The sequence below is a fragment of the Mastacembelus armatus genome, chromosome 3 (genome assembly GCF_900324485.2).
Source record: "Mastacembelus armatus chromosome 3, fMasArm1.2, whole genome shotgun sequence".
Classification (NCBI taxonomy): domain Eukaryota; kingdom Metazoa; phylum Chordata; class Actinopteri; order Synbranchiformes; family Mastacembelidae; genus Mastacembelus; species Mastacembelus armatus.
This window is the reverse complement of record NC_046635.1, coordinates 6291925-6306750: the sequence shown is the minus strand read 5'-3', so window position 1 is coordinate 6306750 and position 14826 is coordinate 6291925. Positions and strand designations below refer to the sequence as shown.

General features: G+C 37.0%; 1 protein-coding gene across 1 annotated transcript in view; it reads right to left on the bottom strand.

Moving 5' to 3' along the window:
- The window catches only part of pcdh9 (protocadherin 9), a 188501-nt gene that overhangs the window by 57681 nt on the left and 115994 nt on the right, over positions 1–14826 (bottom strand). Inside the window, exon 4 of the mRNA XM_026319606.1 lies at positions 4752–4953. Coding sequence (XP_026175391.1) covers positions 4752–4953 — 202 coding nt within the window. The remainder of the gene's footprint in view (positions 1–4751; positions 4954–14826) is intronic.

Here is a 14826-nt window from a genome sequence, read left to right as displayed (position 1 = left end):
GAGTGAAATCTACTTGAATTAAAATTTAAAACTAATTTCTGAAATAGACAGCATGCAACAGTTAGCCTACCTTTTCAATTTTGCTTTTATTTTACTTATGGCACTGCAGTGTTGAACTACAGATAGTTTTTTAGATGACAAAACTACACACTATTAAGGCTGAAACACAAGATAAATAATAGCTTTTCAATAGATTCAACAATCAGCATCCCCTAAAGAAGCATTAATTTCCTATTTTAGCCTTGCCTTGCCAAAACCAAATTGGTCTTTGATGGCATGAGTGATAATCTTCTAATATAATCTAATCTAATCTAATATCAAAAACAATTAATGAAACTATGCAACTACACAACTCTCTATAATAAGATTTGGGATTTGCACCAATCTGGCCCGTGAGTAGTATAAACCTTTTTGCTGTCTTTTTTTTTTTTTTTTTTTTTTACCCTCTTCTGTTATGGAAGGGCACTGTCATCAATGCACCTGCTTACGTTTATTTGCATCTAATAATGCAGTGTGCAAAGTTTTTATCCTGTCTTATAGTTCAAGGTTCTGATTTGGCACCAACCTTCTGAATGAGCAAACTGTTTTGTTTGCCATTGCTCAGCACTTAGATTCACAATGACATTCAAGCAGTATGATGAAGGTCATCAGGTAGTATGATGAATGGACATATAAATCACTGGATTTTGGCAACATCATCCATAGTTACTTAATTGCTATTTGCCGGTGCCCCTTTGGATTCGGGCTGAAGGATTTTTGTCTACATTTCCATTATTATATTGAAAAGTTCTGAGTTTGCTGGCCAACAGGGGTCCTGTCTGTGTGGAGTTTGCATGCTTTCCCATTATCTCTGTGGGTTTTTTCCAGGTACGTCGGTTTCCACCCACATGTAGGTTAGACTAATTGGTGACTCCCGGTAGGTGTGAATGTGTGTGTGAATGCTGGTCTTTCTCTCTGTCAGCCTTCTGACAGACTTCTGTCCAAAGTCCGCCCTTCACCCATTGCAGGCTGGGACTGGCTCCAGACCCCTGTCAAACTCTACAGGAAAAGTGTTACAGCTGATGCATGGATGTTGGCTGGTTATTTTTTATTGATAAAGAATTCCCAGTAACCAATTGAATTCCAATAGAAAAATATCGATCTGATGACAGAATGGCTCACTGAAACCTACCTCAGAGTGTAAACTTGCACTAACATGTTAAATCCTGTTGCATTTCGGGGCTGTTGCTGCTGAATGTAGATATGTAGAATGTAGAATATAGATATTTCATGATATACTGATGATTCCCAAGCACACTAATTTCATCTATTGTGTTTCATTTGTGCTCTGTATTTTGTGGATTTTTAATATTGAAGATGGACTCTAGAGAATTTCATTTTTCTGTTCTGTACCATGGATTGTGAAGCTACCCTGCACGTGCAATTTCTTTTAAGTGCTGTTTTGGGAATTGCTCATAAAAAAAGACCTTTTGTAAAAATGCTCTTAGAAAACACTCTTAACCTTTAAAATCAATCAAAATTGAAAAAAAAATTGCCCTCTAAGGTCTTACCCCTCTCAGCAACCACATTTGCTCACATACATTCTTGCTTGTTTACCACTGACAAGTTTCTTTCTCATTTCACAGGATGTCAGCTGAGACTGCTGTATCCTTGCTTAACATCCGTTATTTTCCTCATTCTCATATTCAGCAGCTCCCTTTTCTTCTAGTTTAGTTATAAACTTCTTTTTTTTCATTTTGTTATAGCTTTAGGAATATCTTCAAGTCACAAAGAAACATAAAACATCTCTTTATGCTCTACTCCATTAAAAAGAAAGACTGTTACACATCAGACTTTCAAAACTCCCACACTGTGTATGTTTCCTTAGTTCAGATGAAAGCTACAACCTACGCATCGGTCTATCCACTTTCCTGTATTACATAAAGGATAATTAGTAAGTTCAATTAAAAAAAGAGGGCTAAAATATCTAATAATAATATACACAGGTTCTACTCCTAATCACTTTCTTAGTTTAAAATGTGACACCTGCATTCTGTGCTATTGAAATCACATGGGATTATTTGGCTACTCCATGTTTAAATTTATGATTTAATCAGGTATAATATTCAGATACGGCACTTCTCTAAAAAACTACTAATGAGATTCCATGAATGTGACTCATTTTGTCTTACGCAAGCATCGCTAAAGGTTAATGTAGTGTTCATTATCATCATTTCATTGACATGACCAGTGTAGTTCTATTTTGTGTAAAAAATGTTTTATGCTTAAAAATCTAAAAAAAAATAAATAAATAAAATAAAATTAGAGTATTATTATGGATTACAATATATGTACCTAAATGTCATCTGTTTAGCTTAACTATCAGGAGGACTAAATATGGATTACTATTGTCTGAAGGCAACTTTAGCTTTGAAATCCAAAGCTTCTTGCAACAAAAGAAAAATAAACACCCTTAAACTACTTTTCAGTATCCTGCACAAAAATGAGGGCTGCAGACACCAGAAATCACTTCAACTTTGAATCTTTTAGAAGTGTTTTTTAACAGTCTTAATATGTCAGAAAAAAGGAAGTCATATAATTGTCAAACTTTGAACAAAGAGTCATGGTAAGACCACCCACTGTCAAGGTCCTCATCTAAAATGTTGCACTAAATGAGGTTATTTTGAATAGTGTTAGAAAATACTCTACACCTCGACTTGAAACAGTGTCAAATATCTTCCAGATACGGTTTGCTTTTGTCAGCAGACAGTCGCGTCATGCAGTTAGTTGGAAAAGAGCATGTAGCTTTTTAAGTCTGACAGAGACTTACTCAAAACTAGTTAACCTGGCACCACTGAGTGCACATATTTTCGAGTACCACCAGCAGGTTAACACATCCTTCATACCCAGGACATAAAATCATTACCCTGCCAAGAGGGAAGGTCAATAATCAAAGACCACTGTTGTTGCTGTTAATAGATGCTGACAGGCAAACACCAGCAAAACAGAATGACATTGCTGAAGTACCAAAATACTAGCTCACTTTGGAAAACCCAAGCTTATGTCATCAATTCTCTCTCTGCGTATGTGTGAAATATGTCTTCTTTAAATCTACTGTAAATGATGTTTTTGTTTCTCATCACATTTACTACTTTGCATGTATATGTGTCAGTTTCATGTAGAGCATAAATGTCTGACACAAGAAACACATGAAAGGCAGTTTGCACATTGATAGTACAGACAATATTTGCTTGTATTTTCCCTACAGCTTTTAAAGTAGTAACATTGGTGATTCTAGTTGATTTTAATCAGCTATCCATACATTTTGAAAATGCAATGACTTTATCAATTCTGTCTCCTAAAAAATGATATTCATATAGAATTAATTTGCATTGGTTCATTATCATTTATGTTAAGTGACATAACCAGTATATTGAATGTATTTGTAAGGCTCACTGTTGGTTTAAAAGGTTCATATTGTAAATCTCTGCCAAACATTCACTTGCAAAGTTTTCATTTATTTTTCTCTACAATGTAAGCAACTGGCAGAAAAGCATGAATTTGGTTTCACTGTTGGGCGTCGTTTAAGGCCAGGCAACAAAACTGCTCAGTTAAGGTTAGGGAAAGATCAAAGTTTGGTTAAATAATAAAAAAAAAAAAAATGTTGTTGATTCAAAGCATGGGATGAAGCTTGGCACTGTACTCACCACAGTTCACCACAAACTCTTTTCATGATGGTGTAAGAATCTTTGAATAATTCCTGCATTAAAAAAAAATAAATGCCCTGGACGTTTGCTTATGAAGAAATTTAAAATAATTTTTTCCTACAACAACGCCAGCCATTTACCTATGGCTGCCAGATGCAGGTCCATTAATTTGGGAAGACAGTGCGTCAGTAGGCCTACACTGTATTCACTGAATACATCTGCCAACTGTGAGTACATCTAATAAGTTAGAAACTAAAGGAAACTACATGCCCACACAGGTTACTCACAGCAGTTATATTTTTGTGGTGCCAGCTGCTCCACCCTGAGCAGGCAAGCTGGCATCGACCTTGGGGCAATGCGCTTGATCTTCGTGCACGTCTCACCTCTTAATGATAAAATGAGAAAACTGGGTCGGAGATGTACATTCCCACCAGAAATAGTGGGAAGTTAACATCTTCGGCTGAGCACCAAGACTTCCAACTGGGAAATCATCTCTAAATAAATCAAATGAGTTTCACAAATAGGTGAGGAGCCTATGGGAGTCCCAGGTTTGCTCCTGGGAGGAATGAACAAGTCTGGATGATTAACTGAGAAATGAATGACCTGCTCGTGTATCCACTAGAAACCTACTTGAGCAATCCAATGACTCTAAATTAAATGATATTTGGTACGTTGAGTTCTTTATGGAGACTGATGTTGTTTTTCAAGACTATTTATTATCTCTTTTCAAGGAGTTTTAGTCATTCCCCAAAGCAAAATGTGAAACAATGTCTTCATTTTCTACAAATTGCACTTAAAGATAAAGCGTGTTCGGATTTCACTGTCTTGAATACAATCAGTAGAAAATTGAAAAAGTCATACTGAATTTTAGAAAAGAAGACGCTTTTATGACACACACAATATTGACTAAAATGGATGAAAGTGAACATTTTGCGGCTGTTTGAAATGGTTTGTAATGGTTTGTTTAAGCACAGTTTGAAAAAGAGAGAAAGAGAAAAATCCAAAGAAACCAACCATGTGTGTTAAAAGGAAATGGTCATCATGGCATAGTATATTATAACTCACCAGAGTTGGGATCGGAGTTGCCATCAGCTTCAGTTCGCTTATCAGGGGAGGCCTGCTCGTAGAAGTCGTCCTGCGCCTGCACCAGAGGGAGAGGTTGTGTGAGGAGGGAGCCACTGCCTACAGGCTCATGGTCGCCCAGACCGCTGTCACTGCAGCTCTCCTGGGAGCCGTCCGGCAGGTGAAACGTGACGCGCCGCTGAGACTAGAACCAAGAGCACAAAACAGAGCCTCTGATGTTAGTGCTCTGCTCTGCCCCCTTAAAATCTTTGCTTTTCACGCTACTATTTTACACTGAGCTGAGCAAGCTCATGCATGCTGCTTGACACTGAGTACAGATCAGTACCACAGTGTAAAATAAGCAGCCTTAGCAGTTTATTGGAACAATGTAAAACCTATTAAACATTTAGAAGTAAGAAAGGCACTGATGAATTTCCAGTTTATAAGACTGAGACTGATTGTTGAATAAAAGGTCTATTTTGACTTGGGCCGAGTAATTGATGGGAAGGCGAGTTAACACATGGTAAATAGTCACGTTTCACTGCACAAAGACAACCAATAACAGCATGCAAATTAAACATCATGCACTGTACAAAAATTCAGCAAGGTGAAAAGTGCAAAATTTGTGAGCCTGTCATGAATACATACTGTAATTAATGTCAGGCATAATTAATGAAGGCTATGGAACTTTTAGATACTGGTCACAGAATATCAGCAGAGACATCCAGAGCTTTTGTTTAGTTTGTGTTGTCAGTTTGTTATTACATTGGCAAAGTCAAAGTTTCCTGTGGCATTAAAGTAACAGTAGTCACCATCAGGATGTCCTTCCCGGGCTAAAGGAATTTCTTAACCCACGAGTGTTCTTTTGACTCATCTTATAGTCCTTCTGTTGGAGATATGCATGAAATCACATACCCACATCAACGTTAAAGCCACGCTGACTGAATTTCCAATTGTTAATTCCATGTGTCTTTTCCCCTTGCTCTAATGACATTTTCCTCAGGCTTTTTCATAAGTCCAGACACAAGCCTCAAGCTAACCTTTCGTGAGCACAGAGGTCCCTGCCACATCCTTGGTGATGACAGACAGAGATGGGTTTTACAGTAATTATTGGCAAAACCAAAGGTCACCCAATCTGCAGTCTAATGCAAATCACCTCATTATATATTTTAGAACTGCTCCAAAACCACACAGCATTCAATTAAACAAAAAAGGAGGAATGGAAAATGAAAAAAAAATGAGGTGGTTAACAAGGTGGGGGTTGGCAGAATTGCAAGAAGACTTCGAGGCTGTGGAAATAAATGCTGGCTTCAGATTTAGATGTAGGTGTGTAGATTTTTATAAGGGATGGACAGGCAGATACAGTAGCTAGGCAGAGTTGTTAATCTGCTGCTCAAGAGCTACACAAAACTTGTCAGTCATAACAACCTTGGAGGAACATGTCAATTCTTACATGCCCAGCAGTGTTGCAATGATAATCCTCTGATAGCTGACAAAAGGGAGAATGAATTCAAATGACAACAAAGAATAGGTTATGAAATTCAAGGCTATTAACCATGTGTCTCTGGGTATATTTTTATGAAATGTTATATTGAATATAATTGTGTACCTTTGGCCTAAATAGGCTCCAGCAGATCCCCATGACCCTAAATAGGAATAAGCCGGTATGGATAACGCATGCATGAATGGATGAATGGATATTTGGCCTAACATTTTTCTTTGTTGAAGGAAAACACATTAGCTGCAATCAGAAATACAAGCAAGATATATAGATAAATACCTGTCTTATTTGACAGTTGGATAGTACAGCTGCCCTTACAGATCACACCCTGTGAAAGTGACCCCATTTGTGACATTTTTCGTGGATTATCAAAAATACCATCCAAAATCCAGTGTATAGAAAAATAATCTAAATCAGGATTTGAACAGAATCAAGCACAATTAAATGTAAAGGTCTTGTAAAACAGTAGGTATCTGAATAAATGTCACCGTTGGTAATTATAAAGAGGCAGATGATCAGATGTGGTATTTCGAATCAAAATGACATAATGGAAAAAACCCTCTCTAAAGGAGCTCCCTTCTTTGTTTGTTTGTGTGACATATGCTAAACTGATTAGGTAATGCAGCGCTATCAGTTTTACATAAGGCAAAGCAAGCTCAGTGTATGCCATTTAAAAACTTTTAAAAAGAAAATGTGCCCGGAAAAACAGAAGGCTGAGTAAAGCCTTAAGATTTGATATGTTTGGTATATCTGCACTTAATTAACAGTGGCTTCGTATGTTTTTCTTCCTGCTGGTGCCAAATAAGTTGGCCTTAGGCAAGGTAGCCATCTAGTTATTTTCTGCCCTGGAAGTGTCAAGCTAGCAGTACTAATACTGGCAGCTTCTCTTCCATCTCTTTCTTGGGTTAAGGAGGCTACTATATAATTTACATGCACAGCAAAGCCATTGGAGATATTATTCAAAGTTTATATCTTGTATTAGAAAACCTTGATAAATTAATTGATTAATTAAGGAAATGTGCTAAAACTGTAGACAATCAGGGTGATGATAAAAGTTAATCCGCATCCACTGAATAAGCCATTGGACTTGGCATATTGTACAATTTACTTGAGCTTTTTAAAGACCATTTGAAAGTGCACGCACATTAGTATAATATAAGACATTCATGAGAATGCATGGATTGAATACAAAATTTAAGGCAGCAGACAATGTGAGAGTGGAAAAATTACTGCTCTGGCTGGAAGTGCATTGGAGGAACAGCAGTCTTAATTTACAATTAATCACAATATATGGTATGACACAAAACTGTCTTCTTATATACAAGACCAGTGCAAAGAATTATTGAAGTGATGATTGTTGTTTCAACGTTGTGTATAAAATAGCTTTTTGCTTTTGTCTTATAGTAAAGAAAAAGGAACAAATTAAATTTTTTGATTGGGTTAATGGCTTTAGCTTGTGCTGTCAAACACTGCTGGACTGCTACAACCTAAAAGTTACATTTTGCTCAGTGCCTGGAGAGATTTAAAAATATACTCTTAGTGTACAAGCCAAAATCATGAAAGGATTTAGACTTCTTTAATAAATATTTCACTATAACCTGGATGGTTCTAAGCAAAATAATGTATAATTCATCATTTATAATTTTCCTACATTACTAGATGTAAATCAAAAGGTCCAGTTTTAAATTACATGCACTCCATGTGACTATTTACATTCGTGCTAGTGTTTATTTGTCTGTTTACACGTTTGAAGATATTTATACTTCTCTTCGTGACAGTCACTTGTAATATTAGCATAAGACTGGCTTAAACTATCCATGCTGCCACTTCACAAGATATTATGGCTTATCGTGCCTGCTAACCCTTATCTGCTTGTTTTTATAATTTGCCTGACCAAACACACTCACTTTAACAAACACAAAGCAAGTAAGAGCTCATTACTGTGGAAAGGTTTAAATTCTAGCAAGCCTGCAAATTATCAGGAATAGTGTTTGTCCATGGGTCTTTATAAAAAGAATATAGTATTAAGAAAACTGAAAATAGTATCTGACAGGAGGGACTAAACGCTTCTATTGAAACAAGTGTTGGAACTTATCATGTTATTGTGTGAAAGTGGTGCATTGTAGTTTCCACTCAACACAGCACGAAATAGCGTCTCCTCCGAAGTTACAAATGGGCCAGTATCAAAATCATTATAAAAGTAGATAGAAGTGTTATAAATTATTCCAAATTTAGTGTTATTGATCTAAAACCTGAATTTTCATCAAGGACTAACAAATACCTGATTTAAACTAAGGGCAAGGATTGAGTTTTTAAGCAAATTCTGAGCAATCATTTAAATAGATGGCAAAACTAACAGATACATAAAGAAGTTAGATACCCATTGGAGGATATACACAGTTCTTGTTACCATGTTATCACCGTTTTCATCTGTTTCATTGGTGTACCGCTGCCCTGTTGAGCATCACAATCAGTGGGAGAAATATACAGAATGACTGTACAATAAAGACTCAATCTCCATAGAACATAAAACTAATGCAACTTTTGGTTTTATTATTGGTTTTACGTGATGTGAAAAGAAATAGGGCTTGAGCATGAGCTTTCTCTTTGCTTCCCTGTCTTTTTCCTCCTGACTGAGACCATATGGAGCACAGTGTGCAAGTCGAAAACAACTCCTGTGTTGTATTCGTTCCAAATGAACACAATATAACACTGCATTTCAGGCAGACGTTTAATGAGAAGAAGCACACGTTGAACCGAATTGCATGCATACACACATGCAGCCACAAAATAATGCAACCTTCTCACCCCCACAAATAATCTTATCTAACAGCAGTCTGACACCTGCGGTGAGAGAACACTTCCCACGAGCCTGTTCTCACAATCAGCCCGCTGAGGAAGATCAGTCAACCAGGAAAACAAAACTCACCAAAAGATCTTTTTTCTCTTTCTTTCTCTGCCCTGCTCTTTTGGTCTTTCTCCTTTCCTTAGAGACCAAAGTTGCTGTGCCATCTGCTGGCCACCTTGGAAAATACTTTTTTTTTTTATCAATGAAAGGCCATAGACGTGACTGTCTTCTTTGTTCCACTGGTTGTGCTGATTGATTTTTTTTATTTCTCTGTCATTACCTCTCCACCTTTAACTTTTTTTCAGTGATACTGCTGTAGAGCAACATATGCTGAAGCAACAAAATGAGAAAAGCTGAGTTGTATTTGATATAAAGATGGATAGATACTTTATTAATCCCCAAAGGGAAATGTTTATATGTATGTCATGTTTTTATATACTACATTTGAGTATCACTCTATTCTCCACAGCAGCCCTGACAAGCTGTAACATTCCATAAAACATCAAATCAAGTGAAGCATTAGCAGCTGATAGACAGTGCCTCCTGTCAACACAACATTTGGATTTCCTTTGGGCTCATCCATAAAATGCATCACAATCTCAGTCAGCCAGGGCTCTATCTGGATGACATAAACACAGTCAAAAACAAGCTTTTCAAATAGCTTAAAAAAGATGAAAGACGTGAAGATAAAAAGAGTACCCAAACAAGCTTCTGTACGCAACGCTCAAATAAAAAGTGACAAATAAATCACAATCTCCCCCGTCTTTGATTTTGACTCTAATATTGACGTAGTCTGCTCCTGCTGCCTCTCTAGAGTCTAAGTCAGCTGCCTTCTGCTTTTCATCATTAAATCATAGCTAGGCCGTTCTGAGAAACATCTGCATTCTGTCATATCCACAATGGAGCCCGATCAGTTGCTCCCTCGCTCCTTTTTTCACCACATGCACACAAAGATAAACATGAAGATACATAAATCTAAGTCACATCTGACCCATTTCCCAAATTGCAAGCTTGGAGAAGTGGACATGTGGTGTGTGTGTGTGTGTGTTGTCTAACAGTACTGTGCTTTGTGTTGGTTATTTCCAGAACACTTGCTTAGCATGTGATTATCAACACAGTCCATCATTTTGACTCAATCTGGGCCGGATGATCTCACACAGATTTATGGAGGCAATGTACAGCATGCATGTTTATTTTTCCTTCAAACATTTATTGTCTGACGCTCATAGACAACACTGAGACTCACCTGTCATCTTTCACGGATTACAGGTGCTGTGACAACCTCCCTCTTGTTGATGCCCTTAAAGTCCACTTTGTTTTCTTCTCATCTGTCTGCACCTCTCTAACTCGACCGCTCATTAGCATGAACATTGCTTGGTCTTTTATTTTCCCTTGTTAAATACATGTTTTTTGTGGCAGTCATCCTAGAAACTTCACATAAAATAGTCACATATAAGAATAAAAATAATCTCCAAATTTGGTCACCACGCTGATAATGCCATGCAAAAAATATTGTTCATTAAAATATCAAGAATCAAAATGTTTATTATTAAATCCATTTATCAACTTATTTTGGGTCATATGGGGGCAGGACAATATGCTTTACTTATTATCACCTTACAAATTCAATATGGTAAACATTATAGCAGTCAGAGCAACATCAGAAAATATATGGAGTCATGTTTCGAACCACAGGGGTGAATGTAAGGCCAAACTTCATGGTCCTTTTTCCACAATTTTGATCTCTAAATGTTCCACTGGCTGGCTTGTCATCAACTTTATCTGACCAATAGGTGGTGGAAAGTTGCCTTGAGGAGCTACGAGAACTATGTATTTATAGCGCACCCACCCAAACTGAGAACTCAGATGACTTTAGCTTGTCACACTGTTTTAACATAGAATAGAGACAACATTCAGCAGCATCACCCAACATGCTGATCTCATGATTAAATTTTGTATGCACCATTTCCTGTGGCTACTGCTGAAAATACCAGCCCTTAATAATATTAGAAGTGAGGATGATTAACATGTTAAGGATTATATCATCAAAGCTACAGTCGATTAGCTGGCAGTCGATTAGGTATACGTACATTTTGTGAATGCAGTCTCAATACAAAAGAGGTGTTTTTGTATAATAGAAACAACTGTCAGTATAACAAAATAACAGTAACTCAACAGCACCACAAAACTGTATTGTCAAAAATGACCATAGAGTTGAATAAACTGCCAGTTTCAACAAAAATATTTTAGATATTATAACTTTCATTGGGGGACTAGTTATTCCAGGACTGTTGTATTAGTCTGCATTTATTTTCAAGCTCACTCATTCCTTCACTGTTTAGCACAGGTACGTTAAAGCCATTATACGTAGGATTTGACCCGAAAACACTGGGATGAATGGGCTGGAATCAACTGCAGCAGTTTATGCACTGAAATAGATGCTATGATGAAAAAGTCTGTCTTGTGGCTTTATACTATTACAGCATTCAGTACAAAAAAAAAACGAATTCTGTGCTTTACAAGCTGCAAAACATAAGAAACAAACCGTCCAGGATTAGCTTTGTTGAATTCAGGCTAACTCTACGTATCTGAAGTTAGGATTAAACTGCAGATAACAGGTGTGGTGGTGGTTGAACTAACTAAATCTGACACTACTGGCTGCCTACAGCTGAAAACATTAACGAATACAAATACCTAAGCATGTCTACATTTTATTTATAACAGTTACCTCTCACTAGGGTACACATGCGCCTATTGCAGGGGTGGACATATAGGGTTTTACATTTTTACACCTTAGTCTGTGAAAACAAGAACAAAAACTGTTAAATTAAACAGCACTTCTGAACAGACTTATTCAGAAGGATGAAATTTCATTTATAATTAACATCATCACACACCACCTGGGGCTAGAGCTTTACATCTCAGGCTCTCTACTCTTTTTTCTTCTGCACTTTGCAGTGACCTCTTAGCTTTTCTCATAGAGGTCTCACTACGCTCTCCCTATACCTCTCCCTTTCCCTTTTCATCCTAACTTTGGTGTGCCATCAAATAACCTGAACTGTGTGAGTGAGAACTCTGAGCCTGTAGTAGTTCAACCAGCTTCCCTCTGTGCCTTAAGCAGAGCTGAAGAAACCTGTGCAACTGCCACAGAGCATTAGCTACAAAGTTAACCACTACTGACTCACTCATCGGTTCCACCCTCTGCCGACATCCACAGCCATAAAATGAGAGACACAGCAATTCTTCTCTATGTGTGTCTCCTGCATCAGGATGAAGGATTTGACACTCAGAGACAGTTAACTACAGAGCAGAGCAGGGTAGGCCCTGAGCACTGAATGGGGAAGCTTGATGTGTTTATGAGTTACAGTCCATGTGATCTTAGTGCTGCACTCAGCTGTAGACAGTGTACACTGAAGTCACTGTTCTGTGGAACTGTGCAGGGTGTTAGCTTTTTATATACCCTGTACAAACACTTCTGAGACATATCTTTGTGCCACTCTGTTAATCAAATGAATTAGCAATATTAAAAGGTAATCACAAATAAATAAAATACATTAATGTTGCATTAAAAGCCACGCGTTTATTTTTACTCATGCAAAGCCAAAGCATAATCACAGTGTACTCTATGATTCATAATAACCTTCAACCCTATTAGCTGTCATGAAATCCTGTTTGTGATTCCATTACACCAAATAGGTACACATTTGTTTTGTTGGATCTCTGTTTATCCTGTGGAAATAATGGCTATTTACACAGCCATGATTATCCAGCTTTGAGAGATCAAATGTAAATCAATGCAGCAGGGAGGTCTGGTTGACTTTGGCAGCGTGTAATTTAGATTTCTAGATTTTTTTTTTTTCTTGTATTGCATTGACAAAATTATAAGGATTTTGAGACAGTTTTCATTTTTTTCCGTAATAGCAAACAAATTGATATATCTAAGTCATCTTCTTTTTATTTATTTTTATTTATCTTAACAGGCAGCTCAGTATGTTGTAACCTTTGTATGGACTCAATTCAGCAAGTCATGTTTATTACATAATGTCCATAAAACTGACCAATAGTATACCTGTTATGAGTTTTGTTGCCCACTGTTTTTCATCAAAATGTAGTATTCTTTTGCTGTCAATACTGTAAATAATTAAGGCTCAAATAAATGCATTCATGCAAGCATGCAACAAACCAATATAAGTAGTGAATTTTTAGCTCTGCCAAAAACTGACTAATTAACTTTAACTTTTCTCAATTTTTTTTTTTTTTTCTGAAAGCACTTTCTCTTTAGTTCTTCTGGTAAAAATAAATTGGATTCAATTTCTTTGTGTTTTAATGAAAATAAGGCATTATGAGGGTGTTAATCTAATAAATTTGGGTTAGAAATATGCAACTAATCCACATGGTAAATTTACAAGCGCCTACATTATCACAGTCTCATTTAAAAGCTGAATCCAACTGACTGGAAAATTAGTGAAGTGCTACAAAGTGCTAAAACCTAATGGCATGGACGACAACTGATTAGACTGATCTAAGCTCAGAGTTTAAAGGGAATCTGTATGCATAGTAGCTGCTGTTTAAAGACAATGAAACAATAAAAGCCAACACAGCAGTGTCTCTCACTACAACCTGCATTTTTAAGGTGTGGTCTGAAATTATGTTTGTTAAATTGTAGGCCACACAAATAACACATTTCCTACAACTTAAATAATAAGACAAGAAGTATGTAATCTCTAGTTGCATTAAATCACATGATAAGAACCTTTAACTGCTCCAAAATGGAGCAGATGTTCATGCCACTTGATAATGGGAAGAAAGTGATAACAGAAGTGATGTTTGATGCTGAAACACCATGGCAAGGTGTTGACAGTGCCACCAAATATCACCATCCACACCCTACACTTACAGTATGTGCCAGCCGTTATGGTGTTATAATGGCCATGCACACTAGACATACTGGTGCCTGTGTGCACTAAGAGGCAAACTGTCTGCTGAAGAGCTTGGGAAAGCTCTGTCTTGTAATGGTACAGAGTGTACATTTTCATCATGAACTCACACAATGGCATTCAGAGTTAGAGTAGAATAGCAGTGAACCATAGCTACATCGAAACTCATCAATGCCTTGAAAATTACTGTGTACAATAAATATAGTATACGGCAAGGTTTGTAATCACTTTGTAATCATCACTGTGGTTCTTCACACACTTTTGTTCATGCCCTGTATATAACAAATTGAAGGTGGAAAAATATGTGGGGAGGAATGAAATAATCTTTTCAGCAACAGCTTTTAATGTATGGCACTAAACCCCTTTCTACTAATCCATCAGTTATTGGGCAATCAAAACTGTTTCATGCTAATCCTCTAAAACACACTACCTTGGATCTGTAAAACATGTATGCACACCTGCTGTTTTGCTATTTTGCCCATCAGCAAATTGGAAACTAACTTCTGTAAGGATAGTCACAGTGAGGGGAATACAATTATGCTCAAGCCTTAATAATTAATTTTATGGTCAATGATCTTACCAATAATTATTTCTGATGCAACTAATCATCTGGAAAATAAGAATCACCCAGACCTTTTTCCATTTGTTTTGTTGCCAAGCAGCCAGCAATTTCCCTCCAACAGCTTCTAGTAAAAGCAAGGCACCAGAATAATGCATAGTGGTGGATAGTGTGTTGCAGTGCATAATTTGTTTTTGTTTGTATGTGATCGCCTGCCTGATTTCATTTTAGCA